Source organism: Palaemon carinicauda, chromosome 4 (assembly GCF_036898095.1).
Source record: "Palaemon carinicauda isolate YSFRI2023 chromosome 4, ASM3689809v2, whole genome shotgun sequence".
NCBI classification, from domain to species: Eukaryota; Metazoa; Arthropoda; class Malacostraca; order Decapoda; family Palaemonidae; genus Palaemon; species Palaemon carinicauda.
In genome coordinates this window covers 73,559,123-73,576,622 of record NC_090728.1, presented here as the reverse complement: position 1 = coordinate 73,576,622, position 17,500 = coordinate 73,559,123, and the positions used below count along the sequence as shown (strand labels likewise).

The window sequence follows — 17,500 nt, the reverse complement described above, 5'->3', positions numbered from 1 at the left end:
GCGAAACTGGTGTATAAGGTGGAAAAGATGGAGGGGATCTTACTGAGTTAGGAGGAGAATAAAGCCCAGCGTGGGGGTGAGGAATTCGGGAATGGGAGGGAATTCGATCCCCTCCATGATGAAGAGACGGACGTGTTCCATAACCTGGTGGTAAACTTAGTGACTGAGGAGGATTTGGGTCAACAGGACTCATATTACTCTCACTATCACTTTGATTATACTTTAAAATATTTTTCTTAGAATAGTATTCCAATTCTTCCTTGCCAACATTTCCTGATCTTACAGAAAAGTCTAAGGAAGTAACAGAAGGTGTGAGTGAACTTAAACGATCACCCCGTTCTCTTTCAGATTCCTCGCTCTTTCGGTCCAAGGATGGATTGCGAGGACCTGTACTAGAATACACTTCTTGACTAGGATACATACCACTAGATGACTGCTGACTGGAATAAACCTGTCCTGTACTACTGTATGATGATGATTTTGGACCAACATCAAGACTTTTATATAATGGTAACTGCTGGTTGCGAGGGCTAGTTGGTGTACTGTGAGGACTAGAACTTGATCTAGACCCAAGGTGTTTTTCATGTATGTAAGGGTCATAGGGCTTTTCTTCATGAGGATATGGTAAAGGATTTGGAGATGGTAAAAAGACAGACAGAGGGGGTCTACTTCTTCGCTGAGTGTAGAGAGTTGTTCCAGAATTGGCATCATAAGAACTGAGCCCACCACCTCTATATTTTGGCCAAGTACCTCCCGATTTATCTTTATCTCGCTTTTTAGTTCGCTTTGTTGTACTGGTACCCCCATTACTCCCACTTTTATGATGGTATGAATTATTAACGATATCTAAATCAGCAATGGCTCTTTCTGTCTCATGATCCAACTTCTTTTTATCTTTATCTCTGGTTTCACTATGACAATCCCCCCTTTCTTTACTGTGCCTGTTTGGTCTTACCATATTCATAAAGAGGTCAAGAGGCTTTGAGCGATTTTCTCCTGTTGCTTTGTTTACATTATATACCACTTTTTCACTACTTCCATATCTTTTACCAGCTGTTCCTTCTTCACTGTGACATCCTCCTGAACCTATCATTAACTTCTTGTTAGCCAACTCTCTGCTTCCAGATCGGCCTGAACAAACACCAGAGTCTTTTGATGGAGATGTAGGAGAGGAGTAAGGTCTTGAAGATGAAGTAGATTTATCATCTTCAGTAATATTATGACCACTGGACGACGAACTAAGAGGTGCAGAAAGAGAAGATGACCCATGAGACTTGAGAGTTGTAAGCTGCACCACTTCTCCAGCTGCATCTAATAAACATTGAGCTTCTTCACAACTGCCAATGTTATCTACTGGTTTCCCATTAATCTGAAATGAAAAACATATTCAATTAAAATATGCTATTATATGAATTGTAGCTTGCAGGATAAAATTTAATAAAAAATAAGATTCACTTCCTAAACTGTGATCATACTCTGCACTTCCATCGCAATTTGAAATTTTCACAAACCAATATAATAATGCTTCTGAACCAACAGAATACAGTAATCCCTTGGCGATTACGGGTGTTTCATTCCAGGTACCCTTGTGATAGCTCAAAAACTGCAGAGTAGATACAGAAATGGGTATATTTTTTTCAATATTCTAATTTTTCAAATTTTTTCATTTTCTTTATATAGACCCTTCTCACACACTCAAATCTATTAGACACTCTTGAAACAGTTTTTAAGCTAAAATTTTATTTCATTCTCGACACATCTTTCCATAAACTTAAATGAAAAAATTAAAATCAGAATACTCAATAACATATAAACTGCTCAACCTGGCTACACCGCTGACCAAACTAACTCCATTTCTTGTGGTTAAAAAGTACAGCTTGTTTACTTTCTTAAAACGATCAAGACTACCATCTACACTTTCTAAATCAGATAAGACAAATTATTGCTGAAGGATTCTTTTTCTCTTACTAACAGACACTTATTACATGACATTACTTGAACTATCATTTTTATTTCACAAAATAAAAGTATGTAATTTTTAGTAAAAAAGAATAAATTTAATTTTATTTACTGTCGATTTTGCTAGCATATCTAAGTTTAGGAGTGTTTCATCCCTGTTGCCGACGCAAGATAATTTTAGTCTTAAGCTTTGCCATGCTTGATTACAAAGCTTAGGAAATTTAAATTTTCTTTTATATCTTCAGATAGTTCTTGTGCGGTTTGATTTACGTTTTCATTAAGAGAAAAAGGTATAATCTAATAATATATCAGTCATATACTACTTAACAGCAATCGTTTACTATTGTATGAAAGTTAAATGTAAGTAAAAGAGCTGTTGTAATCCAAATTGGTTGTTCTTAATAGAAAAGCTTATTTTTGTTTGGTTGTTTTTTGCTGTATACATTACTAAAGATCTTTCTATCATTCTCTTCTTCTTTTTTAAGCTTACTGAACTAGATGTTGAGATAAAGGGTTGGAGAAAAAGGAGTTACTTTATAATAACTTGGTCTCAAAAAACAGAACTCACATTATACATGAGATACAAGATAAAATTAATTTTTCATGTGTTAAAATTTAGGGCTCATAATATACGAGATCGCAAGTGTTACACGAGTACATGTGGTATTCCTGCAATTCACTTTATTCATTTTTACTACTAAAAGTGACTATTCAAAAAAAAAAAAAAATAACTAAAACATGAAAAATATATAACTCATCTGCTCTCAAACTTGATATCAAGAGGAGTCTGTGATATAGATTTACATATATTTATAAATCTGTGATTACTGAGGGAGTGATAGATGAACTGTGATATGGCGAGGGATTACTGTATATTGACCAAACTGACCTTAACATGAAATGAAATTGAAAGCATTATACTCTATAAATATTTTTACTAAAGAGTTAACTGTTAAACAAAAGTATTATACTTGAGCATCACATCATAAGAGAACAAAAAGTTTACACTTACATTAAGCACCCTGTCTCCAACAGCTAAATTTCCTTCTCTAGCTGCTGGGCTTCCTGGAAGGATATTTGCAATATAAACTCCAGTATGCAATGTTAGACCATGGTGAGCAGTATGTGGACAATGGAGGTGCGCTGTTGCTAGTCGTCCACCACTACGCCTTCTCCTGACTGTCATTTGTATCCATCCCCCTCCACCCATAACTGCTTCATAGACACTTGCACGCTCCATTCCCTGGCACTCTAAACCATTTAGCCTAACTATTTGGTCATGTAACCTGAAAAGAAAATTCTTAAGACAATAAAACATCCATATACTTTTCCATGAGACATACGTTCCCATTAAAAGTACAGTACTTCAGAAATAATAATCTTGTGAATGTGTGCCAGAATTTTTCTAGCTATTTCTAGCTACCCTCTGTACAATAATGGTAATTATCACAAGAGATCAAAACTTGTTTGATATCATGAAAATATCTTTCCCTTGAAAAATAGAATATAATAATGTAGAAAAATAGAATTTTCATAAAAAAATGTCTTATTTCTATATTCACCTAATGTTCTTATTGCTACTTCAGAAACTTGGTTTAATCGACCTTTACCTGTAAAATTTTAAAATTTAAAAATTTTCCCTTCTACTGCTTCAATAAACTCATACCCTTAGTAAATGATGGGACATTTTACATCAAAACTATCCCTATCTTCTTGACACCACAGCAGGGAGGAGGGGGCATGTATATGAACACCAGGTGAGTACTGTACAGTACCGTATAGAAATAAATGTTATTATTAAAATTCTATTTATTTCTATGAACTTCCCCTGAAGTTCATGTTGGTGACTCTTACACTCTACTGGATGTGGGATGCCATTAAAGGAAAGAGAAAGGATAAATTTAATTAAAAGCAATACACCATGGTTAAGATTTACTAACCTAGTCCAAGATTACTTTTAGCAAACGACAAAATTGTTTAATGAAACTATCTAAAAGTACCACTTGTCCAAGTGATATTTAATGATCTAAATTATACTTAGATTGATATCAAACCAATTGTTAATACCCTAAATAATTATAGATAAGGGAGTTGAAAACCAACTGAACTTGAAATTAATTAGAATGTGGCTCTGAAGCCCAAATGGGGACTAAAGCTTAGCGATATTCATAAGCAAACCATAATTATATAAGATAATGTATGGCTAAAACCAACTTGGTACAATAAACTGTGCTAACACACTTTCCCAAAAATGTTTTCTACAAACTTCAAGTTCATGTATGTTCACCACTCTCAAGCTTTTTATTACATTTATATCTAATTCTTTGCGAGTTACTGTGACCAAACTTTAAATTATGAATGAGACTGCATTTTTGGTTATGTGTTAATTAGGGTCTTTAATTCTACAAAACAAATAAGGGTTGATTCCTCAAATACCCATTTTTTTTTTTCAAATATTACTGAATGGCTCTTATTAAGTGAAGAAACCTATTTTCTGCTGAAAAGCTTTCATACATTTTCTGAGACGGTATAGAAAAAATTGAGGCAAACTCTTAGCCTTAAAATAAATGGGACATAATCACCTCGTGTTCCCCAACAGTTAGCCTACTTTGACATATAGCTTTTGATGGCCACTTTTGCTTTTAGCTGAAGCTAATGCTAACAGGAAAAGTGTGAGATCTTCTAGAGAAATAATTCAACTGTTCAAAATTTGGATCTTTTCTAAGTATTATGAAACTCTATCCAAATCCCAGAAATTTGACCTTACTACTGGAGGCCTTTCAATACTCAATGAAATAATACAACCACTATAACACCTGAAAGGGACAGATTCAATCCCTGATGACCAAGCACAGAATTGGATAAGGATCTAACTCTCTTAATGGCAGAAATTAAATATTTCTTATCATAAAAAATAACTAAAAATATCACAATAAACAAGACAGACGTAGTGATTGACACTTAACTTTGCACCAATCAAAATAAACATTCTATTGTCTTTTATAGGGAATATTGGTAGATTGTATTCTATACCATATAATAGACACTCAAGAGGGTTTCAGAAACCCTTTGTTTCTGAGGATAGAGTACAGTCATCATTTGATTAGATGTAGCATGGATGGTTTTGAATGAAATGCCTATGAGGGAGGTTGTCAGTAAAATACAGGGTATCAGCCTTGTAAAGCAATCTTCTTGGACACCCTAACAATAGGTGCCAGAGATCTGTGTACTATTCCTTTAGTGGCCATAAAGGAACTACTAGCATTACCCTATATTCAGAGAAACCCTGATATTTTTCAGTGGCTACTTTTCCTCTTGGCAAGGGTAGAAGAGACTCTTTAGCTATGGTAAGCATCTCTTCTAGGAGTACCCTCCAAAACCAAACCATTCTTCTCTAGTCTTGGGTAGTGGCATAGCCTCTGTACCATGGTCTTCCACTGACTTGAGTTAGAGTTCTCTTGCTTGAGGGTACACTTAGGCACACTATTCTATCTATTTTATAGTTTATGTAGGAAATATTTATTTTATATATATATATATATATATATATATATATATATATATATATATATATGTGTGTGTATATATATATATATATATATATATATATATATATATATAGATAGATAGATATGTATGTATGTATCTATGCATGTATGTATGTATGTACTGTATGCATTGTAAGGACAACGTCCTACAACGCTTGCAGCCCTGTTTTTACCATTGTATATATTCTCTGTAAGTATCCTGTAAATATTGTTTATGCACTTAGGCACAGAATCATCTGCCCTTCATTTTTATGTATGATTCATTGTTATATGTCAAGCATGGGATTTTATATTAATCATAATGTCAATGTCCAAAATCACAAATGCCCCCATTTCTCATCTGTTCGCAGTCAGTCGGTCAGTCACCTGCCCAGCAGGTTGCTACTTTGCCGTCAGCATAGGTCAGTGTATTCGGCCCGTCTTAGGAATAAAGCATCACTTGGCTATGGTCTGTCTCTCGAACCTCACAACTGGTGACCGATGAGTTTTCCCTTAACGGACTTACAATGGCGATTTCAAAAAATAAATTGTTTGGGCTCGCGACTCCATTCACCTCAACACCATTAACGGACATATCATGGTGCAAGATATCTTGCGTTTTGGCGTTACCAAAGTTTTGCTACGGAGTTTCCCTTAACGGATTCATAATGGCAATTTTGACAGAAATCGTTTGGGCTTATTACGACGCAAATCATTTTGCGTTCTGGCGTTTCCAAAAGCAGTTGGCAATTAGCGACTACTAGGCTGCTTGGAATTCCTACTCCGTTAGCGGACTAAATACGGCGCACTACTGAGTTTCAAAGTGTGACATCAGATGCCAGACTCAGATGTCGACAGTACCTTGCCCCTCGCAACCGATGAGACATAAGTAACAGCTGCCTCCATTCACACCAGACACAACGGCGGTATGGTTTCAGCATGCCGAATTCCACTTCAGGCTGGCAAACATCACCGATGAAATGAGAAAATGGGATATGGTGATGGTAATGCAGACACCGGATGCATTTGAAAGAATTTCCTCCTGGCTGAAACAGAGGCTGGGACCTATGAGGTACAACGACCTAAAGAAGAAACTGACAGAGGGCTATCACCTCCTGGTATCCCCAGGGGTCCAGTGTGACCTCGACCTGATGACAATGCCCCTCGGCCCAGTACTCCCGCCCAAGGCCCAGCCGAACCGACAGCAGCAGCAATGCCAGCAACGCCCCTAGCATGAAAAACTGTAACCACGAGAGGACCACTAACACAAGGGCCCCGACCTTCCCAGATGGTGCTACTTCCACCGAGTCTGGGGGAAAGACACGCGGAAATGTGTCCAACCGTGCACCCATCCAAAAAAGTAGGTGGGCGACCACGCCTATAAGCAACCTTGGACTAGCGAGGTTCGATCATATGGGCTTCTACGTCTTCGATGCCAACTCAGGAAAAAAGTTCCTGGTGGATACCGGCGCTAAGGTGTCAACGTTCCCACCTTCAAAGGGCGACCATGTCCTCCCATCAGACGACAAGGCTGCCCTGGTTGCCGTGAACGGCAGCCCCATTACCTGTTACGGGACGAGGACACTGAAGATATACATCATGGGCCAGGATTACAGCTGGCCTTTCCTGATCGCAGACGTCAAGGTGCCCCTCCTGGGTCCCGACTTCCTCGCTCACCACGGACTGCTGGCAGACGTGCGTTGCAAACGACTAGTCGATCAGGAGACCTACCGGTCTCACCACCTCTCCAGCGGGCCTAACCTTAACAGGGTGTGCTTAGTCAAACCCCATGAATACGGTTGCCTGCTGTAGGAATTCCCGGAGGTCTTCAAACTCGAGATCTGCCAACTGGAGGGGGTCCAGGCTAAGCATGGGATATTCCACCATATCTCAATGATGGGCCCTCCAACCCACAGCAGGTTTAGACGCCTCCCGCCGCAGAAGCTACAGAACACCAAGCGTGCCTTCCAGGAGATGGAGTGTATGGGTATCTGAAAAAAGGTGTAGGCCCTGCAACGATTGTAGGCATCTAAATCTGGCCACGACACCTAACCACTACCCATTGCCCAATATGCAGGAAATCACTGTGGCCCTCCACGGGGCCACTATTTTGTCCAAGCTTGATCTCCTAAAGTCTTATTTTTAGGGCCCCGTGAACCGCGACGACATCCCAAAGATGGCCATCATTACCCCCTTCAGGTCCTACTCTGCTCCTACTCGACGAACAGCCTGAGAAACGCTGGGGCGACTTTCCAGCGTCTGATGGACAGCATCTTGGGGGACCTTCCCGTCTGCGCCGTCTACGTCGACGACATCCTCGTGTTCTGCAAAACGCGGGAGTAAGGAGAATTACCTCATGGTACGCTTCGACAAATACACATTTGGGGCTGAGAAGGTGGAGTTCCTGGGGCACAAACTCTCTAAAAGGAGTGTGCACCCCGTGACGTCGAAGGTGGAGTCCATAAACAAAATCCCGACGCCAACCTCCGTGAAGTCCCTTCAAGAATTCATCGGCATGGCGAACTATTACCGGAGGTTCCTGCCCAACGTCCACTGCGTGATCACCCTCCTGCTCAACGTCCTGAAGGGGAAACAAAAGAAGCTCGAGTAGGGTCCCTCTAAACAAGAAGCCTTTGAGCAAACAAAGACTTCCCTCAGCAAGGCCACAACCCTGGCCTATCAGGACCCCAGGGTCCACCTAGGTTAACTACAGAAGCCAGTAACGTTGCATGCGGTGCCGTCCTGGAGCAGGTGATCAACGTGCCCCAACTACTCGCTTTCTTCAGCAGGGCATTAAAACCGGCCGAGTCTCGCTACAACACTTTCGACAGCGAACTTCTGGCAGGGTACCTCACCGTTAGGCACTTCAAATACCTGCTGGAGGGAACCTCATTCACCATCCAGACAGACCACCAGCCTCTGGACCATGCCTTCACCAAGCCTAGGGACGCATGGTTCACCCGACAGCAACGACATCGAGTTCGGCTACACTATCAGCTACGTCCCGAGGAGAAAGAACCCGGTGGCCAACGCTCTGTCAAGAATCAGCATGAACTCCATCCACATAGGGGTGGACTACGAGGACACCGACCGGGAACAAACAGACGACTCTGCCACAACAGACGCGAGGTCCTCCTTGGCCTCCCTATGGTGGGAGGATGTCGTTACATCACAACGGCCCCACTCTGCTCTGCGATACCAGCACATGCTGCCCTCGACCTTTTATCCCACCAACCAGACAAAGGCTAGTATTCGACATCATCCACAGTCTCTCGCACCCCTCATCGAGGGCTACCACCAAGCTGATGACCGATAAGTTCATGTGGCTCGGGATCAGGAAGGACTCAAGCGAGGGGGCACGTGCATGCACGGTGTGTCAAACCAGAAAGGTCGACCTTCAAGCCGAGTCAGGAGTCGGCAGTTTCCCTCAACCCAAGCGACAGTTCGGACACATCCATGTCGACATTGTCGGGCTCTTACCATCCTCGGGCGACGCCAGGTACCTCCTCACAATCATCGACTGTTCAACGAGGTGGCCGGAGGCAACTCTCATGACTGAATCATCGTCAGATGCCTGAGCCCAAGCCCTTCCCTCCAGCTGGGTCAGATGTTCTGGACGACATGACGATCGACAGAGGATCTGCTTTCATATCGGACCTATGGGCATCCCTTGCCCGCCTGATGGGGACCAACCTGCACAGCACAACGACCTACAACACCGCAGCCAACGACATGGTCGAAAGAAACTATTGGTCCCTAAAGACGGCCTTAATTACCCAATGCAGAGACGAGCATTGGGTCAAGCAACTTCCCTGGGTCCTCCTCGGTCTTTGAACGGCCTCGAAATCAAACGGGAACGCCTCTTCGGCAGAAAAAGTTTATTGGGAGACGCTCGTGGTCCCTGGCAAGTTTTTCCCCTCCAATCCAGACACTAAAGACGTCAGCCTCGGACAGTTTCGTAAAAAGGCAGGAAAATTCACGCCCTGCCACAAAACGTATGCAGACAAGACAAAGCACTTCTGGCCTGCCTCGCTGGACACCTGCCCCTACATCTTTGTCAGACAGGACGGTCACCGCCCCCGCTCTCAGTTCCTTACAAACGGCCCAGTCATGTGCTGGAGAGGACAAAGAAGGCATTTAAGATCATGGTCCACAGAGTAGAAGATTGGCTGACCATGGACAGATTAAAGCCTTCTCATACAGAAAGCGAAGTAGACATGCATGAGCAGCAAGGGCGGCGCCTACGAATTCCTTCCCAGAAAAAACAAATAGAAGACGCAAGACGCCCGACCAGACACAATTCAAAGAAACTCCCCTTTCAATAATTGTCTTGGGGAGGGGGAGTACCTGAAAGGACATCCTATAACGCTTGCAGCGCTCTTTTCAACACTGTACATATTTTCTGTGAATATCGTTTATGCATTTAGGCACAAACTCATCTGCCCTTCATTTTTATGTATGATTCACGATTATATGTTAAGCGTGGGCTTTTATATTAATCATAATGTCAAAGTCAGAAAACACAAATGCCCCGCATTTCTCCCCTGTTGGCGATCGGTCAATCACCTGCCCAGCAGGTTGCTACTTTGCCGTACTTTCTATGTACTATACTTCATTTGTTTCTAATATTAAATTGTTCATATGAACAAACAGAATATTTAAAGTGTTTTCAAGTTTCAATAACTTGAAATATGTTAAAATTACACCCAAGATCTGTGTAAATACCGCATATTTCTGCCTATAACACAACCTAAAGTTAGGACAAATATTATTGAATTTAAGTCATATCTGTTGTATAAGACAACTGATGAATTGCAAAACCATCAGTGTAAACAGTAGACTAGCTTTTGCTGTATCATTGAAAACCCAAAATTACAAAGTAATATAGGCAATTTTTTATTTCATGCTTAAAAAAAAAAAAAGGCCAATAAGCACACCATCTAAAACGGAAACCATTGTTTTTTTTACGTTCATATCTGCTTATGACAAATGAATTACACATCTGTGTTAAGGTTAGTTTTTGTAGCAATAGCTATCTTAACAAGTATTGATTATATAATGATTTTGTTTTTACTAATGTTGTTTTACTTATTCTGTCTTAGAACTTTAAAACAAAATAAATGAATGCGAATTTTTATATAATGTTTTTTCCTAAACACGCTGCCTAAAACGGAAACCTTTTGTTTGCTTACATTTCATCATTTCATCCTAATGAACAACAGAATGCATTAAACAGAAATGATCAAAGTAAAAACTAATGATATCAAGAGTTTTTAGTAAATATTATGTTACTACAAATATTTTCCTTACCGTATCCATATAAGTTCCTACACACATAGCAAAACAGGAAAACCATTTTGTTTGCGTTTAAACAATAACAAACTGTCGCTAATGACAGTATGATAATTTACAAAAATTCTAAACTTATGAAGGATAATTGTCCATTCCATATCCAAATTATTTTTCCTAACTTCAGTTATCAGTTGATTTAATTTATTATTAACTTGTACCCAAATCAATTATGGAACCATCAGAAAAAAAATCCTACTAGACTAGTGTTTAAAGTTATCGAACAAGTGGATTACTGCTATAACGTTCAATGTGACAGAGATGGTGTGAGATTGGAGGAAGTGAGGATAATTTAATTCATGATGGATATCTAATGAAAAATGAATAACACTTATCCCTCTGTTTTATTACTATCACACATAATTAAAAACCTGTCGAAATACTTTTATCGTGCCCTAAATGTCTGCTATAACGTACCCTGGTTGATCGAGAAATTCAAATATTGTCAGCTCCATCAGTGAGTATTTGACTGAAACTTTGTTAAGAAAAAAGACTTCATTTATTACAAACAAACACACACACATGGGCGCATGCAGAGAGAGAGAGAGAGAGAGAGAGAGAGAGAGAGAGAGAGAGAGAGAGAGAGAGAGAGAGAGAGAGAGACTAATAATGATAGCTATGAATGTATTAAAAATATATGATAGCATATAACAATTCTAGTAAGATCAGTAGTAAAAGCCAAAGAGACAAGTTTGTCCATCTCCTTAACCCCAATCCATCACCCTACTGCCAGTAACATCATAGAGATTTAGGGGGGCATTTCCTCCACATCCAAAGCTCTCATTACTCCACTAAGTTGCTCATCCGCTTATACGAGTATAACCTTTAGCAAACTTGGATTGCTAAGATATACTGCCTAACATGGTATACATATATATATATATATATATATATATATATATATATATATATATATATATATATATATATATATATATATATATACACATATGCACATCCCCATTTTGGAGGGTAGCCAACATAAAAATGGGGGGAGGACTTTTCTTCTCTTTGCTCCTCACAGCCTGAGGGATTCAGCCAAGTTTGGGTGGTACTGCTAGGGTGCCACAGTCTACCCTAGCCCATTATACACCACAAATGAAGCTTCATATGCTGAATCCCCTACTCCCATTCCTTCATCGGTCACCAAGGCAACCAGAGGAAGCAGCAGGGTCTATCAGAACTGCGTGACAATTGCTCACCATTCATTCCTATTTCTAGTACGTTCTTTTGCCTCTCTCACATCTATCCTCCTATCACCTACAGCTTTCTTCATTCCATCTATCCACTCAAAACCTTGGCCTCCCTCTTTGTACTTCTCCCATCAACTCTTACATTTATCCCATTTTTCAGCAGGCAGCCATTTTCTATCCTCTCAACATGACTAAACCACCTCAACACATTCATATCCACTCTAGCTGCTAACTCCTTTCTTACAACAGTTCTCACTCTCACTACTTCATTCCTAACCCTATCTAATCAAGCAATGCCAGCCATACTCCTCAGACACTTCATCTCTAACACATTCAATTCCTGACTCTGTCACTTTCATTCCCCAAAACTCTGATTCATACATCACAGTTGGTACAAGCACTTTCTCATACAAAACTCTCTTAACATTCATTCCTAACCCTTTATTCGTTACCACACCCGTCACTGCCCCCAACACTTTACATCCTTCATTCACTCTCTGACGTACATCTGCTTCGACACCATCATTTGCAGCAATAACAGACCCCGAGTACTTGAATTGATTAAATTGATCCATTTCCTCAAGTAATTACATTCAACCTCGCACCACTCCCTTTGTGCATCTCAACCTTACTCTTACCCACATAAACTCTCAACTTCCTTCTCTCACACACCGTTCCAAACTCTGTCACTAGACTGAATGTGTTTCTCAAAAGTAAATTTCCTTTCAAGAATCGCACCTAAAATTTCAAGAGTGGTACAGAGTTGAAGAAACATTATCAATGCTGAGACCTGGATGTTGAAGAGCCACTGTCTCCGACCTACTTACAATCATACTTTGAGTTTTGTTAGGATTCAATTTCATGCCCCATGATTTGCACTATACACTAATTTTAGCTTTATCTCTATAAAGAGATTCAGCAACCACAGATTTATATTTAAGAGATGGAACAGAAGCAAAGTGAGTAGCATCACCTGCATATGCAACAACCTTGTTTTCTAAGCCCCCCAAAAAACATATGTATATAGTATGAAAAGTAATAGGCCAAATGCACAACCCTGAAGGACACCAAATATCATATTACTATACTCACTACGGTACGTATCAACAACTCTTTGCAATATATTATTTAAAAATTCAATAATGATGCTGAGAAAAGACCAGCCTACATCCAACTGTTTGAGTTTGAAAACAAGGGCATCATGATTAACACAGTCAAAGATAGCACTGAAATCAAGGTCAATCATATGAACTTCCAGACCACAATCAAGGGATTTCTGTACAGCAATGAAGATTTTATGAAGAGCATCACATGCTCTAAGGTCTTTACGAAAGCCAAATTGCAAACTAGGGTACAGCTGATTACCTTCAGCAAACCTATTTAGATGTTTTCCAAAAGACATTCAAAAACTTTAGATACTATGAGAGTTATGGGATTTGGGAAGTTATCAGCTTGACTAGAGCTATCACAAGCACAGCTACATAATGGAGTAACATTACCAGTTCTTCAAAAAGTGCTAAAAGAACCTCTTCTTGTTAACTTGCAGAAAATATCAGATAAGTAAGGAGATAAGAAATCTGCCATTTGGGTCTACACTTCCATAAGCATCAGGGTTCATCAAGAGCGCCTTAATTTTAAGAGACCAAAAAGCTAAACTAGTTAGTTTAGTCTCAGGAAAACAGGAATAAGGAAGATCAAGTTTCTCATTACTCTGTTTAATCTAAAATACATCAGCAAAATGGGTTGCCTTTTACTTTAGATAGTAAGTGACAGAGCAATCTATTTAAAGTAAAGGAGGAACTGTTACGTCTATACAAAAGAGCACAAATTTAAGGGTAGTTCACCACTCATGTTCCTAGGCTGTACCAGAAAGGGTTTCTTTTATGGTTATATTGTAATCTCTTATCTGAGTATAGTTATTCCAAGTCAAGTCTGATCTGTTACCCCTTCAAAGATGAGAGACCTCCTGTTTCTCCAAATTAACCTTTGCCCCATTGATGAAACAAAGGTATTTCTTCGAACTGAGATTAATAGGAATATGAAAATATGCCTCTAAGAGGTCTACTGAACACCAATCTTTTATTTTATTTCCCCCAGATTTCTAGGGTGTTTCCATTTAAAAATTTGCGAGAATAGTAAACTTGCTAGAAGTAGACATCTAAAAATAAAGTAGACATCTCCAACTGCCTGGAGCTTTGGGGACAAGGAATAACCTCTTGTAAAACCATGGAGCATGGTTAAAGACCTCTACTATCACATCTTTCTCTTGAAGGTTCACAATTGCTAGTTTCAAAATCTGAGCTTTTGCTGCATTGGTTAGATAATTCGTATGCAAAACTGGCTCCTTGTTAGAGGGGTCTGGTAACCTTCTTTGACTACAGCTAGCACCCACAGATCAGGACAAAAGCTTTCCCAAATATAATAAAAGTGGGAAAATTTTCCTCCTACTAGAATTTGCGTGATAAGATCTTCAAGTTCAGTAGGCAACTCGTCTGGAATGTCTACTAGAGCAGAATCCTGATGTCCTACTATGGTTATGAAAAGAATTCCTTGGCAATAGTAATAATGTGGTTGAAGCTGTAGGGTTAAAGGCAGAAACTTGGATATCTCTAGAAGAAAAACTCAAAACCTCTTTTATTCCTGGTATTCACTTGAGCAATTACTTTATCAATCATGTCTACATCAAAGCCAAGACCCAGAGGAGGGGAAGAAATTCATGAATATTTCTTCACCTCAAAGATTGCCTGCACCTTTTAGGCACATACCTGTTCTCTTGTTCAAATAACACACAAGGGTGCTAAAGCCTCAGAAGCTCCACCTGAAACAGTTTTATCTAACCATATCAGATAATCTAGAATCAAATTAAAATCTTGATGATTTGAAAATATTTCTTCAATCAGACTAAAAATAATGACTATAATAGAATCTGCAAAGGGCAGCATTTCCAAAACACTTCCTACTTTGTTACCCACAAACAGCATTTCTTTTGTAAGTCAGCTTGTAAACCCTGTATTTGAAGAATTTTGTTTATAAACAATATTTTTAAGTCAGCTTGCAAACCATGTATTTGAAGATTTCTGTTTATAATCAGTAATGATGAGCTAAAGGCAGGAAATTAATCGTAATCTAAAACAAGATTACGAAACTGATTAGTCTTATACAAATCAAAGCATCTTTGAGTTATAGATGGCTTCAACCCAGAATTTGCAGCCTTCCCTTATATTTGAGATCATTTACTGATTCTATCCAAAATGAAGTGGGAGAACTGGGGGGTATAAATCGTCTTGGCTGTATCCAAAGACTTGAAAGAATAAGTAGACTCAAAACTTGCTGTAAGCAACAAATCTGGATATTTTTCAGGAGTGAGGTTACGTAAGGTTTGAAAGGAAGACACATCGACATACTTGGCCTCTTCCTCTGTGCTTTCTTCATCCTCATCATCCTGTTCAGAAGAATGACCTGAAACGTTACTTGCAGGTTTTCCCATTTGTTAACATCTTTGCACGGAAGCTGCTACATACTGACTTATTTCAGCAATAGAAGTATTATTGTCTACATTTACTTTATTAGAGTTAACCTGAGATGAGCAACTAGATGAGCTTAAAAGCTAAGGATGCACACTGCCATCCAACTGATCAACTTAGGCTAAAACTTTATCTGCAACATTTTTATCTACGGGAATCATGCGATATACCACTCCAACCACATATCAAATACATGGTTGCTTTAGAGTGCTTACTTCAGCGAGTGGAGGGATACTAAAATCTAGAATACCAACTCTGTCTTCTCCCTTGCAATCTAGTTAGTCTAAATGAGTGGCTAGGATTGTAGATATTTCAAGGTTTTACAGCAGAATGGTCTTAAGTAAATAAAGAATTTGAGGCTCTGTGAAAGGTTCTCAAGTCTGTACTGCTCTATTGCCTCTAAAACTGACTTGAGAAGTTAAGTTAGGGTTGCAAATAGAGTAGGTAAGATCAGAACTACTGCCTCTATGTGAAGACTCGCTTGCCTTCTGAGATTTCATAAAAAAGATAAAGAATTTAAGAGCTTTTGAAGCTCATCACTATAGACACTTGATTCATTGAGTGCTATATTAGAGTATGGTGTGGGCATGTAATTATCAGAACCATCCCCACTAAAATCAACATACAGTACGGTCCCGAACTTTGCGTGTTCGAATTATATGATTCCTCATTTAAGTGGTCGCTATTTTTCAAAAATAAATTTTCTGTATCTACGAAGTTGTTCAAAGTCTGCGAGTCATACACTACAAAATGTATCTTTTTTAGTATATTGGTAGTCCTAAATACGGTAGTTGATAATTAAATGTTACAAAACGATATTAACCTTACATCTTAACATAATTTCATAATAAATAGCCTATTTAACGATAAAATTCCACATCAACAATGAAATAAACTTTAACTTTGTGAGTCCAGTTGACAAAATGTAAACAGAATTGTGGTTACATTCTCGGCAATCTTTATCTTTCTCTAACCTTTCGATAATTTCAATAATAGTGTTAATGATGGTATAAAGCATTATTTAGTGCAGTATATATATAAGCTTTATTGTTCCCTTCGGGTATTCAAGGTTTTCACACGTAAGCTGGGTTCGTTTATCGGCAGTGAATAGCCTAAACTTCGGTAACGAGTCGGCAATATTTTGTCCTATTTTAAACAGTATAGATTTGCTTTACAAAGATTTGTTTTGTATAGTACACGATATAATTATAAAAAACCTCTCTCTCTCGGGGAGGGGGGGAGAGAGAGAGAGAGAGAGAGAGAGAGAGAGAGAGAGAGAGAGAGAGAGAGAGAGAGAGAGAGAATTTGATGCCAGAAAATCTCTCTCTCTCTCTCTCTCTCTCTCTCTATATATATATACATATATATATATATATATATATATACATATATATATATATATATATATATATATATATATATATATATATATATATATATATATACATTGGTACCTCTACATATGATCTTAATTCGTTCCAGAAACTACTTCGTATGTTAAAACAATCGTATGTTGGAGCAAATATTCCCATAAGAATACACTGTAATTTGTATAATTCGTTACACACCCCACAAACCTATATTAACTCCTTAATAAATTACTACATATAATTACACATAACAATAACATAACTGCATAAAATGAAAAAAGCATGTAAAAAAGATAATTATAAAGAAATAATAAATAAAAAATGTGTTTTATTGTCACTTTACCTTAGAAACAGGCCAACGCAGGTGTAGGATTTGCTACGGCAGGAGGAGACGGAGGATCGGCAAGAAGGTAGACATGGTGTTAACATGTTCTTTAAATAAATACTCTCTCTCTCTTGTTCTTCTTCACTGTTAGTGTTAGGGACGTCTATTATTTTTTTCTGAAAGAGAGAGAGAGAGAGAGAGAGAGAGAGAGAGAGAGAGAGAGAGAGAGAGAGAGAGAGAGAGAGAGAGAGAG

At 38.9% G+C, this 17,500-nt stretch overlaps 1 protein-coding gene across 7 annotated transcripts in view; it reads right to left on the bottom strand.

Annotated features, from left to right (window-relative positions):
* Nucleotides 1-17,500, bottom strand: part of Dlg5 (Discs large 5) — an 847,504-nt gene that overhangs the window by 145,560 nt on the left and 684,444 nt on the right. For all 7 annotated transcript variants that reach the window (XR_011044295.1, XM_068372367.1, XM_068372363.1 and 4 more), the window contains 2 exons: nucleotides 2,972-3,245; nucleotides 1-1,369 (listed from right to left, as the gene is read on the bottom strand). The exon at nucleotides 1-1,369 is cut by the window's left edge and continues 442 nt beyond it. Coding sequence is in view for 6 of the 7 variants with exons in the window: in XM_068372367.1 (XP_068228468.1) it covers nucleotides 1-1,369; nucleotides 2,972-3,245 (1,643 nt within the window). In the remaining variant the exon portion in view is untranslated. The remainder of the gene's footprint in view (nucleotides 1,370-2,971; nucleotides 3,246-17,500) is intronic.